Genomic DNA, 15,402 nt, shown 5'->3' with positions numbered 1-15,402 from the left:
GATATGGATTCTATACCCGGAAGCATTTTTCGCCATTTTGAAGATAACGTCATAACTACTTTACGGATTTTGACAAAATTTTCACCACATAAATCTAGGTTATGGAAGACCCCATTAAGCTTTGAAGATGATACAGATCTGGATTTACATTTTTCCCCATTTTAAAGATAATGTCAAAACAAATTGACAGATTTTGACGAAATTCCTAACACAGATAGATATTAGGCCACGGACGACTCTATTAACCTTTGGAGGAGGGCACAAACCTCGGATTGCTTGTTATATATATTATTCACAGCATGGATATATATAAAACCTTTTACTGGATTTTTATGACTCACAATCTGTGGCTTGCAAGTTAAACCCAGACTCTTAGTATGATAGATGTCACTGAATATATAGCAACTTCACTATTCCTGTGAGCAAACTAAGTAATAAGAAGCCATTACCTGACTCCCCACAATCCTACCTTGGGTAAAATGGGAATTTTTCCCCTCAAAAAGAACTTTAAACCAGCCTCAAGAATAACCATCCCTTTCGACATAAACAACAGGGTCATGGCACAACTTGGCTCTCAACAAAAAAGAACTTTATCCATAGAGGGCAGGTGGATTGGATTCATAGAATTTGGGTCATATGGCCCAGCCTTAGGTAGTCATTTAGCACCCAAGAGCAAATTGGAGACAACTTTGTAGTTGTCTACATAGTAAAAGTTAAGAGAGTTTGGACAACGGATAGGGTAGATGCCAACAATAAACCCTTTTTCTCCACAAGGGTTACAGGCCTTTTTGTTCAATCATACGCTTCTAACATCTACAGCTAATCATATGATCAATATGGATGTATTAAAATGTCATGTGTGAGGCCTAAGTAGAGGCTAAACTATACAAATTACAGTTCTCAACATTTTTGGTATCTTTTCAATATCTCCAGAATCCTAATGCAAACGGTCCTATGTCTATGTAATGTCGACATTGCAGTGCATCCTTTTTCTTTTATATACTATGATTCATTTGTTTTCTAATACTTCACATCAAGATACAATATGATTGACTTACCTGGAGGCAGTCTTGATGGTAACCTTGCTCACATATGTAACAAAGGACAATTTCATTGGTGTCCCAGCTTTTGGAAGACTTGCAGATAACACAGAGGTCATCTGATTCTGGTAGTTTTAGCTTGGTGATATCCTTATATAAAGACCAATGGGCAGTGCTATCCTCAAACTGCACCAAACACCTTTCATTTTCGTGGTCAACCTGCAAAAATATAAATTCTTGATGTATACTATGCAACAAAACCAAACTATGAGGTTATGATAATTTCCTGAGCAATGCTCAAAACAAAGCTATCATTCTCTTATCTACTTGAAATTAAACTGCACTCTTGTACAAGTCAAAACAGCTACAATACTAAGATCTCAAAAATACATCTGACAATTAACTTTAAACACTGACCCTCTTCCAAATATCTCAAAATCTTGATAGGCAGTTTCCTAATAAAAAAGGATAAAAACATCAGCAACATCAATATTAAGCAGTTTGTATCATTTATTTTCCTATTATTCTAACTAGCTTAGAAAAGGGTGTCACTTACTAATAGAAGCTGATTAATTTCAAGTAATGAATCAATGATTTCATACTATTATACTATATATCATAATTTTGGAGGAAGATAACTGGATAGCATCAGATCTTTTTGGGTATACTGTCCTGTATATGGTAAATGCCATTATCACATTATTCCTATACATTTAGATTCTTTTATCTTATTCTTCTTAGTACAGTATTTTGTTGGGGAAGTACAAGTTACATTCCAATGATAAATATTTATGATGCAGAAAATTTCAAATAATCAGATATTGATAAAGCTATTATCAAAACCGCAGGAAGAAAAAAATATTGCAAAAAGCAAGATATAAAAACTCTGACGAAATCAAGGAGATTAGGGAAAAGAGAGCTCATTTCATCAGGGAAGAGCTGGCATAAAAAATTATGATGATGATTTTTATGGCATACTTGTCCTTTGATTAATTTTCCCAAATTTGAAAACACAAATTATTGCAAGTTCTACCAGTAAGGAAAGATTTTGATTAAGAATCAAGATTTCCCATTAATTGAGGCTAAAATTTGGCTTTGTTCATGTCAACAAGCTTTTGACATCATTTCTGTCATTTTCAGCCTATGTGCAATTTTTACGATGTCAAATTAATAAAAATTATCAAATACATTTACAGTGGAACCTCTACACACGAACGTATCTACATCCGAATTTTCCAACATCCGAAGTAAAATTCGAGCAATTTTTCGACTCTACACCCGAATTTTATTTCGACACACGAAGTAAGCAATTTTCATCGTACCGGTTGTATCCAAATTTTTCGACACGCGAACTACAATTCGAACACGTTCCTACTCTACACCCGAATTTTTTTTCGACACCCGAAGTAAACAATACCCGTACACGTAGATGGTACTCATAGCGCCGGATGTATTTTTTATTTCCGCCGATAGAAGGCAGCATTTCTACCTCGGAGGGACCCTCAATTAGCGTGGCTTGGGACACTCCTCTGTTCTCGTCGGCTTCGTGTGGTTGTGCCCTGTGCGTTCTGCTATTAACTGTGTTTTAATCATGATTTTTTACGTTCATCCTTTTACGGTATTTTACGTAAATCATGGGTCCTATAAGGCTTAGTTTCGCAAGTGTTAGTGGTAGTGGTGAGAAAAGGAATAAGGAAATGCTTTCTTTAGAAGTAAAGCAAGGAATTATTGAAAAGCATGAGCGTGGCGTCCGCGTGAGTGAACTTGCAAAAGAACATCACGACGAACTTACTACAGAGGAGCTCAAGGAACTCCAGGTTATGTCTGAGCACATGAGTGATGACAAGGAAGGGATTGAGGAGGTAGAACATGTGTTAGGTTCGGCGCAAATAAAAGAGGTGTTAGGAAAATATCAAGACGTGGTCGACTTCATCAACAAATACCATCCAAAAAAAATAGCAGGTTTGTCGTGTAGTTGCACAGTTCGATGATGTTTCCCTAACTTATTTTTAAAACATTCTGAAAAGCTGTACCAAGCAACTTTCTATCGATAGCTTCTTTAAAAAAAACTACGAAGCAAACTCCTGATGAAGAGGAAGGAAGTGGTTCAAAGAAAACGGCAAAGAGTGAAGCGAAAGAAAGTGAAACAAAGAAAACAGCAAAGAGTGAAGAGAAAAAAATTCAATCAATTTTAAGTGGAGAGAGTGAAAGTGATTAAAATTAATCATCAAAAAGAAAAAAAGAAAAAGTAAAAAAAAAATAGAAAATAGAAAAATAAAAATAAATAAATAAGCTAAGTTAGGTTAAAGTTCACTTAGTGTAAGTTAGAATAAGTTACGGTAGTGTAAGTTTATCGTAGTCACCCTCTCTACCTCCTCGCCGCCCGTCCGTCTCCTCTCTGCGTAGCAAGACCAACACCTGTGCTGGACTTTCTAAGGTAAAGTGACGCTAAAAACCCGTTTCTTATTTATCATTTCTTGATAATTATTCTTTTTTACATGTCTATTATCTAATTTAGAGTGCATATTGTCATGTGTAATTATGTGTAGTAATTTATTAAGGAGTTATCATAGGTTTTTGGGCTCAACCACGGATTAATCCTATTTCAATGTATTCTTATGGGAAAATTCGTTTCTACATCCGAAGTCGGTTGTGGAACGGATTAAATTCGTATGTAGAAGTACCACTGTATATGAGAAGATATACTGTACTTCTAAAAACTACCCAACTAGCTCTAAAATCAAACCACAGAACATAAAACTACTGTATATATATAGACTTCATTACCAATATAACCTAGTTACCCACAGGAAACGACAACCACCCACCCAGATCAGTAACCCACAGTTCAGAAAAAAGATCAATGGGTCACAGGCCACTGAACAGGTAAGCCCTAATTCAAGCCAGGTTTTGTCTTGAAAATGTACAACCAAGACCCTCAGTTGGCTGACACTATTATGTCTGTCAGCGATTTTGTCAATTTCTTCAGAAATGGCATGACCAAATTTAAATGAGTTGTCATAAGTGGACGAAATTGGGTTCTTACTTAAAGGTGTATTGGTTCGTACTGATCCCCCCAAAATTTATCATTAATCGAATGGAAAGTCACAAACATGGGTTGATTTCACTTCTAAGTACAAAAAACCTGAATTTGACAGGTAAAAGTACAGAAGAATTGTCACTGATTTTCATCTATCTTCGTGGCCAAGTGGTATGTCAATGCTCATACAAGTTTCCTGGACCAGGGTTCGACTCCCGGCCAGTCAGAAGCTGTTGTCTTTGTGTGATTTCGCCTGGGGCTCTGAACCCGAGGCTGTTAAAAGAATCCAAGCATTAATGTATAAAAAATGTATGGCTTATTTGAATATGAAAAACACGTCTAAATATGCACAATTTATCATTAATCGAATGCCAAGTCACAGATATACCAATTAGCTATGATGGTGAAGATGGGTTGATTTCAATTCTAAGTACAAAAATCCTCAATTCGATAGGTAAAAGTACAGAAGAATTGTCAGTGACTTTTATCTTTCTTTGTGACCAAGTGGTATGTCAATGTTCATAAAAGTTTCCTGGACCAGAGTTTGACTCCTGGCCGGTCTGAAACTGTTGTCTTTGTGTGATTTCGCCTGGGGCTTTGATCCCGAGGTCGTTAAGAGAATCCAGACATTAATGTATCAAAATATATGGCTTATCTGAATATGAAAAACACGTCTAAACGTACAAAATTTATCATATATATATAAATATATATATTATATATATATATACATATATATATATATATATATATATATACATATATATATATATATATATATATATATATATATTTATATATATATATATATATATATATATATATATATATATATATATATTCAAGGGGTATTAGTTTGTTGAGTGGTTGGAAAAGTGTATGGTAGAGTACTGATTAATAGGAATAAGGATAAAACAGAGAATGCAATCTTAGAAGGACAGGGTGGTTAAGCAGATATGCGAGAAATATTTAACAAAAGGTAAGGAGCTGTGTGTTGTGTTTATGGATCTGGAGAAAGCGTATGATAGAATAGAAAGGGAAGCGATGTAAAATGTGATGAGGTTATATCGAATTGGTGGAAGGTTGTTGCAAGCAGTGAAAAGTTTCTATAAAGGTAGTAAAGAGTGTGTTAGGATAGGAAATGCAGTGCACGATTGGTTTCCGGTGAGAGTGGGGATGAGACAGGGATGTGTGTTGTTGCCATGGTTGTTTAACTTTTATGTTGATGGAGTGGTGAGAGAGGTGAATGCTCGAGTGTTTGGACGAGAATTATCATGAATGGAAGGTAAATCAGTTGTTGTTTGTGGATGATACTGTACTGGGTGCAGACTTGGAAGAGAAGCTTGGCCGATTAGTGACAGAATTTGGAAGGGTGTGTGAGAGAAGGAAGTTGAGAGTTAAATGTGGGTAAGAGTAAGGTTACAAGATGCACGAGAAGCGAAGGTGGTGCGAGGTTGAATGTCATGTTGAATGGAGAGTTACTAGAGGTCTGTTGTTGCAGCAAATGGTGGAGTGGAAGCAGATGTATGTCAGAGAGTGAATGAAGGTTGCAAAGTGTTGGGGGCAGTGAAGGGAGTGGTAAAGAATAGAGGGTTGGGCATGAATGTAAAGAGAGTTCTGTATGAGAAAGTGATTATACCAACTGTGATGTATGGATCGGAGTTGTGGGGAATGAAAGTGACGGAGACAGAAATTGAATGTTTGAGATGAAGTGTCTGAGGAGTATGGCTGGTGTATCTCGAGTAGATAGGGTTTGGAACGATGTAGTGAGGGTGAGAAGGGTGTAAGAAATGAGCTAGCAGCTAGAGTGGATATGAATGTGTTGAGGTGGTTTGGCCATGTTGAGAGAATGGAAAATGGCTGTCTGCTAAAGAAGGTGATGAATGTAAGAGTTGACAGGAGAAGTACAAGAGGAAGGCCAAGGTTTGAGTGGATGGATGGAGTGAAGAAAGCTCTGGGTGATAGGAGAGTAGATGTGAGAGAGGTAAGAGAGCGTGCTAGAAATAGGAATGAATGGCAAACAATTGTGAAGCAGTTCTGGATGGCCTTGCTACTTCCTCCGGTCGCCTTGGATGACCGCGGAGGTAGCAGAAATAGGGGATTTGGGGTTATGAAGCTTCAACTGTGGTGGATAACGGTGGAGGGTGGGCTGTGGCACCCTAGCAGTACCAGTCGAACTCTGAGTCTCTCGTTAGGCTGGGAGGAACGTTGAGAGGAAAGGGCCCCCCTCCTTTTTTTTTTTTTATTTGTTTGATGTCGGCCATCAACCAAAATTGGGGGAAGTGCCTTGGTGTATGTACAGTATGTATATATAGTGTAAATAGTCAATTATTGTATCGTTTTTATCAGTGAAGCAGTTACATTATTAGTAGAATTTAGAAGATAATACATTAATTACAGTACAATATTTTTATTGTTTAACAGGTTTCGTAAGATGATCCATCGTACTTTCATCGTTCATTTTCTTCCAGTAATGATAAGAAGTGAAAGCTCTTTTCTGCATCAAAAGATAATGCCATTCTTGCTCTTTCATGTTTTGAGCCTTCTGTGGCTCCAGTTATGGATGACGACAGCTACAATGATAATATACTGTATTGATGCCCATAATTTTCCTACACTATGCACGATCACCTATCACCTGATTATATTCAATGACCATAGTTGTTTTGGCTAATTTTTCATGGCTGGATGCCTTTCCTGCCACCAACCCTCCCCACTTACCAGGGCTTGGGACCGGCACCAAGTTGAGGCTGGCTTGCCCCCTCTTCTTGAGATGGATGTGTGGGGTGATAAGAAGAGATATGATACGGAATGAGGTAATTAGGGGTACCACAGGAGTTAGAAAACAATCAGATAAGATCCAAGAAAATAGACTTGAGGTGGTATGGTCATGTCATGAGAAGAGAAAAGTTTGCTGCCATTTCAACGAGTACTTATATTCTTTAGCATGATGGCTACTATATGTCATCTGATAATACACGTTTTGATCGTGCTGCCAATACTCAAGCTCGCATACAAATGGAACCCCTTGTGGTCGTGCTCTATTGTCACCTTCAGCTTACAATCCCATAAAATCTTGTTCTCATAACCTAACAACTATTGGTTATATGAATGACAAACCTGTTGCTTTACCACAACATATTCGAATGTTACGTGTTTTATGGAAAAAAAAGAAACATTGAATTTTCATATGAACCTTCTTTTCAGGCGCTAAAATGATTTCCCTCTTTTTTTCCTAGTCACACCATCATCAGCAACAGATGATGTCACCATCAAAAGATGCTATAGACACAGTCTCCTTAGGAGGCTTCCTATGTGGCCTGCCTCAGAGAAATCCTCCTCTCACAGAGTTTGGGAGAACTCCCTATCATTCCCTAGCAAACTGCAAGAGGTAGAACCTTGTACACCTAAAGTAAGGATGACTCCTACTGTTTTTTCTCCGCCTCCTCTTCTATTCATTCACTGAATATTGCTAGAGAGGGAAGTTCGAAGAAACATTAAATCTTCTATAGAGGCTATCAAGGTAAAACCATCTCATGATCAGGATATTACTGTAACACTATTAATAAGTCTGGAAAACCTTGATGTATGTGAGGGCACCAGCTCACCTAAAGGTCTGATGTCTTGTTCAGAAGCCTCACATTTCATCAAGATCATATGCCATAGCTTGGGTCGCCCATATAAGCTTTCTGACATGCAAATCGCTAATAAGTGGTGCGTTGTACAGGGTGTACACACTAACACTCTAGGAAGAAAGACCCTCAGTCCACCTTTCGCCATAAAGGACACTACTCCAACCATAGAGACGTGGCTGCAGAGGCTCCCACTAAGGAGGATATATCCCCCAACTTACCACCAGCAGGGGAATATCAACAAAGCCATTGGCACAGGTGGCAGCTATTTGCAACAGATTCCTGAACCATGCAAGCACTGTTCAGGAATTCAAGTCCCATTCATTGCCTATCTGCCCCCCCTGACTCGGACTTTGACAGCCCAATCATTGAAGGTTCAGTAAAACAACCTCCTATTAGGGGAGGTTTAATAGGGAGGTTTCCAAGACAATGGCCAAAGGAGCCATTGACGACTTTTCGGGCTTCTTCAGCAACCTATTCTTGGTTAAAAAAAAGCTCTATTCTTGGTTAAAAAAAAAGCTGACGGAAGGTGGGAGACCCGTCATAGATTTGTCCCATTTGATTCTGTTTGTCTTACAACCCAGGTTAAAAATGGACACTTTGGCCACTGTTATTCTGGCCATCAGGAGAATCAACTTCAATCCGACCATAGACCTAAAGGCAGCCTTCTTTCAGATCCCCATGCATCCTCCCTCAAGGAAGTACTTAGGGTTTACCTTTCTAGACAGGTTTTTCTACTTCAAAGAGATATGCTACAGCCTGTCAACAGCACTTCAGGTCTTTGTCAAGATCTTTACCCTTGTCTCAGCCTAGGATTATGTCATGGATATAAGGCTCCTGAGATATCTGGATGACTGGCTTCACCCAGCAGTCTCAAACCCTGCTTATAAAACTCGGAAATTCCTCCTCAATTTCTGCAAGTTGGGGATACAACTAAATCTGGAAAAGTCGAGTATCGTCCTCCAACAGTCCATCAATCTTAGGCATGGATATCAATTCGGCATAGGCCAGAGCGTTTTCATCTGCCGACAAGGTAGCAAGATTCAGAAATGTGGCAGAAACCTTTTTGGGAGTGAAATTGCTTCCTGACTATTCTTGGCCAAATCTCCTAGGACACCTCAGCTCAAGGGAGAAGTTAATATCCTTCGGGAGAATGCATCTTCACTCACCGCAGGGGGCTCTGAAGATTGAATGATTGAATAAAAACTTTTGAGGCCTAAAGCCAAGCACTGGGGTATCAAAGACCATTCAGCACTATATAATAAAAATTAATAAACCATACCCATACACTCACATCCTTTGGTATCATTTTAACCTAAAAACAAATTGCACCAATTTGATACAATAACATCTGAATATGAAATGAGAAAAAATTAAATAAATAAATTAATAAAATTAAAGCTTGTGATATAACCCAATACTCTATAAATTTTTTCAAGTTCAGAATATTACAATTTTCTTCCAATATATCTCTTAAAGGTTTGTCCTGGAGTACGTGTGTCCTCTGAAGATTAAAACCAGGACAATTGACTAAAATATGTTTAATATTTATTGTTCCTTGATGGGTATTACAAAGCGGGGCCCGTCTACCGTCACCGCTCTTCATTATATAATTGTGAGTTACATGTGTATAGCAAGTCTAGTCCCTCAGACTTATTGAATTACATGATGACCATTTATCCACCAAAGGGTGGATTTGTTTCAATTTTGTATTGGTGGTCAGTTCAGACTTTTCCCTTTGCTTTTGTTGCTTACAGTTGAAGATAAAGAGAACCCATTAGAATATTCAGTATTATGTAGCCTTTTGAAATGAAATAATAGTATATATTTCTTTATTTCACCATTTAATTAATATTCCTACTTTTAACTATAAATACGAATTATAATGATATTAACTTTGGAATATTATCATTAGTGAAATGACCACTCAGGGCAAAAAAAGCGTGACGGTACATTAGCGGCAACCTAGTCAAGGGGGAACGCTTAACAGGTTAACAGGTGGATTACACAAGGGAGGAGACTTGGGATAGCCTACCTCTGCTGTCAACTAACCTTCTCTGGCACCATTTTTCCATTGTTCTTCCAAAGACTTGGTAACTCTAGATCTGTTAAGAGCTCAATCTAAAGGAGCACTAATATATCTACTGTTAGGATTGTTTCTCATAGCAAATCTACTGTTAGGATTGTTTCTCATAGCAAATCTACTGTTAGGATTGTTTCTCATAGCAAGAGACCTAGCTAAAAACCTCAAACTCAACTCCTCTCTGTGGATAAAAAGGGGAGGCATGCCAGAATCCATAACAGACTATCAATGAGAAACCTTCTGTATGCACCAGTGTAGATGCAGAGCCCCATACTGTGAACAGCATCAAGTTTTCCCAATAAAGTCTTAGAAGCTGACCCATAAATAAAACACGTGTAGTCTAACCTGCTCAGACACAGATGTATAAATCTTAAGCAAAATTGTTTTATCAGCACCACAATTCAAATGTGTTACAACTTTTAAGATGTTCAATGACATTTTAACCCTGATGGACAGGTCATTCACACGGGGACCAAAGGTAATTTTCCTGTCGAAAATATAGCAAGTTGTATCAAACATCCGACTACCTTAAAACCCTGCTGTTGGTGCCCCAAGAGGTAGTAACAAATCTCCAATACTGATTAAGGAAAAACTGTTAGCAGAAACACTCAAGGCCTCTCTCCCAAAATATCTTCAACTCTAGGATACTTCATGCCAAGGGCGTGGCACTCACCTAGGAAGAAAGCAATTTTAGGTGTGGTCCCAGATAAACAAGGCCTGTTTCCCATCAAATACTTAGAAACAATTATGAGAGTATATAAATTCTCAGAAGTGGCCGGGGAGCCCCGTAAAGCACGATGTCCGACGTCTTGCTGCAACCATGGTGTTTCACAAGAACCACCACACATCTTAAGAGGCTCTCAAAGGCCTTACGCAGTGATGATGAGGGACAACTACACAGCTACCTACATCTCCAAAAGGAGCCATACTGCAACCATGGTGTTTCGCAAGAACCACCACACATCTTAAGAGGCTCTCAAAGGCCTTACGCAGTGATGATGAGGGACAACTACACAGCTACCTACATCTCCAAAAGGAGCCATACACTTCCACCTTCTATGCCAACTACCAGTTGAGATGCATCACTGGGCACAATACATCGCACTGTTTCTCTCGACGCGGTTTTTCTCAGGGGAGAGCACTGTCATTGTGGACCATGTGAGTTGACCAGGGAAACCCGTTGGTTCCGTAAGATCTTTTGCTTCTCCTAGTGTCAAGGAATCTTTTGATATTGTGGGGTTTCCCATACATAGATATGTTCAACACTCACCTTCACATCAAACTCCTGGTGCACTGCTCTCCAGTACCAAACCCCACAGCAACAATGGAAGATGCCTTCCAGCACCCATGGGACAGACCAGTCCAAACATCCCTAAAGGTCAGAATAACGATAGTAGCCCCAAAGTGGCCAATAGTGGAGTGGTACCCAAACCAGCTTGAACTTTTCATGGAAATTACAAAAGAACTCCCAGAATGGGAGTTTACGGTTGGAGACTATCAAGCACCTCCTCAGAAAGAGAGACTTTTCAAAACCTGCAGCAAAACAACTTTCCAGATACTGTACCTCCAAAAGTCGTCCGTAACAGTATCAAGCCAAATGGAAAACATTCTGTGATTGATGTTGTAGGGGGATTATTGCTCCACTTAAAGCCACTATTCCCCTGATTAGACTATTTAGCGTTCCTGAGGAACGAGAAATCCCTTTCAGTCACTGCAGTGAAGGGCTACTGCTCAACCTTGAGCCAGGTTTTCAAACTAAGATGGGCTTGATCTCTCCTCTTCAGGGAAACTTTCTGCTCTCAATAAAACTCTTCGGAGCATCCAGATGGGGATGCCTACCAATTACTTGCGGTCGCAGCCCCTCCCCATCATCTCGTCTCATGAACTTTAACCTTAAGAACAGACTTGACTCTCAGGAACTCAAGCCCCATTCCTCGGATATGACAAAGGTCCTTAGATCCTTGAGAAGAGCCTATGCATAAAACTTAAGACAGGGATCTTACCCTAGAGACTTCCTTTCTCATTGACTTAGCTTTAGCCAAGAGAGTAAGTGAACTAAATGGTCTATCCTACCTAATGTCACATTCCAAACAGTGGAAGGAACTATAATTTTCCTTTATTCCAGACTTAGTGGCCAAAACTTAAATTTCAGTTGTTATTGATACTAGATTTGACGCTTTCACGATATTGTCTCTCAAAGAGGTAACTGATAACCCGCATAATCTTTTACTCTGCCCAAAAGAGCGGTCAGATTGTATTTGAAAAGAACAGCATATCTCAGACCCAATATTCCAAACATATTTGAGATCACAGGCCACTCAAAAGTATCCAAAAATTCTATTTCCTTATGGCTAAAAGTAACACTTATAAAAGGATATACATCCTAAAAGGAAACATTGCCAGGGTCCCCTCCTAAAGCACAGGAAGTCAGTACTCTTGCTGCAAACCTGGCATTCCACAAGAACCAGCTCAATAGCTGGTTTCTGGAGGGAGGAGTAAGAGAAAAGAAAAATCTCTGATCACCACCTGAAAGATTGTTCTCACAGATCTTTAAACACATATACTTTAAGTATAAGTGGAGCTGGGGGGAGAGTGACTGCTCCCCACACTCTAGTTTTGGGGTGTTTGAAAGTGCGTGGATGTAGTACGATAGAGTAAAAGATGTGAGATTGGAAGTATGTTTAGGAATAGAAGGATGGATATATTGGCTTAGTGTGAGACAAAGATAAAAGAGAAAGGTGAAGTAATGTTTGGTGAAATGTCTGGGATTGAAATGGGAAGAGCAAGAGAAGGTGTGGCTTTATTGCTGAGTGAATGGATGACAGGTAAAATAGTGAATGGAAGGAGATGATATCTAGGTTAATGTGGGTAAGGGTTAGGTTGGGTAGGGAATGTTGGGCTTTTGTCAGTGCGTATGGGCCAGGTTGTGAGATAAGTGAAGAAGAGCGGAATGAGTTCTGGAATGAGTTAACTAGGTGTGTAGAAGAACTGGATAGAAGGAATTATGTAGTTGTCATGGGTGACTTAAATGTTAGAGTGGGCGCTAGAGAGGTAGAAGGTGTCATTGGGAAGTATGGCGTACCAGGTGAAAATGAATGTGGTGAAAAACTGGTAGATATGTGTTGAGCAAGAGATGATGATAAGTTCTAGCTTCTTCAAAACGAAAGATAAAAACAAGTATACATGGGTAAGAGTGGCAAATGGAAGAGTGGTAGAAAGGGCGTTAATGGATTATGTGTTGATAACTAAAAGAATGTTTGGAAGATTGAAAGACGTGCACGTGTTTAGGGGTATGGTATGGCTAACGGTATGTCTGATCATTTTTTGGTGGAAGGAAATTTAGTTGTAGCAAAAGAGTGGGGGAATAGAGTAGGTGGATGTAAAAGGGAGCTAGTGAGGATTTAAGAGCTAATAAAACAGGGGGTACAAAGTAAACATCAAGAAAGGTTGAAAATGGCATATGTCGAAGTGAAAGTAAGAGAAACTGGTAATTTAGTGGAGGCCAGTTAAATGACTCAGGTTTCTAGATAGAAAAAATACAATTATTTTTAAAATTTGTAGTCTTTCATATATAACCTATAAAGAGAGACTTATGTCAGCATGTTCAACCCAAAAGCATTTGCTGCAAGTTGGTGCCTGAGATTAATATCTAGATCAGGAATAAGAAATTTAATAAAACCACAAGTTTGCCAACAAATTAAGATGAGATTCAGCAGCTGAAGACCAAACAAGAGAACTATCCTCAAAACTAGAAAGAATGAAGGAATTAAAAGAAGAGAGAGATGAAGCTATGCAAATGAAGGCTGTCATTATGGAATCAATGAATCTACTGTTCACTACATAAAGAAGGATGACAAAAAATGACCCTTTTAATAAGACCGCAAAAAGGATGGTAACTTCCTGCAATAAGGCCATCTTAAGCATTAACCCTTTGGATAAGTGACATAAGAACAACATTGCACTGGATAATAAGACCAGACGTGAGAAGGCCAGAAAGCTAGCTCTGAAGCAAATTTACGAATGGCAGTGATGATGACTCAGAACCAGGGCCATCTATAGCACCTCCCACCAAACCAACTGAATTTAATGCTACCAAGGGATGATTTGATATAATTCAAAGGAGGTTCAACCTTAAGAGTGTGTCCCTGCATGGAAAAGCTCCTGAAAAAATGGCCACTGATGAGTAAGTGAAAGGTATGTTCCATACCATCATCAAGGAACACAGTTATTTGAGTGAACAAGTTTTCAATATGGATCAGACTGGCTTCTTTTGGAAAAGTATTCCATTCCAGACTTTCATTATGAAGGAAAAAGCCAGAGCCCCCAGGTTTCAGGCATAAAAAGGTCACCTCACACTTAAAATGTGTGGAAATGCTGCACTGCAGACTTTATGATAAAGCCAGAACTTATTTAAAAGTCCAAAACTACAAATGCCTTCAATAACTAAAATAAGACCACAGTGGCAGTGCAATTGGATGCACAACCAAAAGGCACCGATAATGAAAGAACTGAAATCGTATTGGTTTCACAAGTACTTCATCCCTGAAGTCAAGCTTTATCGTGATTTCTTACTGTTGGAGACAACATCGCTGATTCACCCCATACAATAAGGCATTATTCGCACTTTCAAAGACCTTTATACTTGAAACTCCTTGCAACATCTAGTCAAGTCTATGGATGTGGAATGATAACTTCTTGTTGAAGTGGCACTGGCATGGTAACACCATTACTTCATCTCAAAATTATCCAGAGGGCCATAAAGGAGATGAAGAAATACTTGATGCTTGTTGAAAGAAATCCTTTATGGACTTCCTTAGTGCAAAACTAATCCCCAAGTTTACTTATTTTCACCAGTGAGAGCTCCAATTCTATTCTTTTCTTTTACGGATATGTAAAGACGTGACTACTAGAGTAAAATGACAAATTCGTAGATAATTTGTATTTTCCTTAACTATACAAACCTTAGCTATTTAATAGGGGTATTACTTTCCGCGTAGCTGAAATGACGAGCCATTAATTTTCAACAAGGGTTAACTATCCACACCGCTAGTTAGGGGGGGGGGGGGTTTAGGGAGGGTAGCTTGCTACCGCTCCCCCTCACACACCTGTGATTGTGCTCATTTTGCTTGGAAGTAGGACTTCAAGGGGGATAGGGCTGGCAGGCAAGTTTGGTTAAATAGCTAAGGTTTGTATAGTTAGGAAAATTACAAATTATCTACGAATTTGTCATTTGTTCCGTAACAAGAATACAAACCATGCTATTCAATAGGGATGACTCACCCATTAGAAAGGGTGGACGTCCCTGCCAATCTGGCTTTTTGGCTTTACACAGGGGCTCCTTATCCGAGTGTGTTAGCACTCAAGAAATAAGGAGTCCCTGCGCCTCGCTAAAACTTTGCTACGCAAGGTTCGCAGTAGCGAAAGCTGTGTGTGAAGGTATGTAGAAATGTGACTCATCCTAGAAAGTTGTTCCGAAGTTCTTTAGATGGAAAACTGTGCACTAGGACTTTCCCAATACAAGCTCGTCAGGGTATAGAGACGCAACAGTATTAATCTTAATACTAGGTACACAAAGGAGCATGGTTTACCTGCAGTGGTTTGAGGTCA

The 15,402-nt window shown here is 39.0% G+C and overlaps 1 protein-coding gene across 6 annotated transcripts in view; it reads right to left on the bottom strand.

Moving 5' to 3' along the window:
• Pcl (polycomb protein Pcl) overlaps positions 1 to 15,402 on the bottom strand; it is a 161,527-nt gene that overhangs the window by 45,528 nt on the left and 100,597 nt on the right. For all 6 annotated transcript variants that reach the window (XM_068386945.1, XM_068386950.1, XM_068386946.1 and 3 more), the window contains one exon: positions 1,059 to 1,259. In XM_068386945.1, coding sequence (XP_068243046.1) covers positions 1,059 to 1,259 — 201 coding nt within the window. The remainder of the gene's footprint in view (positions 1 to 1,058; positions 1,260 to 15,402) is intronic.

This window comes from Palaemon carinicauda, chromosome 14 (assembly GCF_036898095.1).
Source record: "Palaemon carinicauda isolate YSFRI2023 chromosome 14, ASM3689809v2, whole genome shotgun sequence".
Classification (NCBI taxonomy): domain Eukaryota; kingdom Metazoa; phylum Arthropoda; class Malacostraca; order Decapoda; family Palaemonidae; genus Palaemon; species Palaemon carinicauda.
The sequence above is the reverse complement of the archived record's forward strand: the minus strand, read 5'-3'. Positions and strand labels throughout refer to the sequence as shown.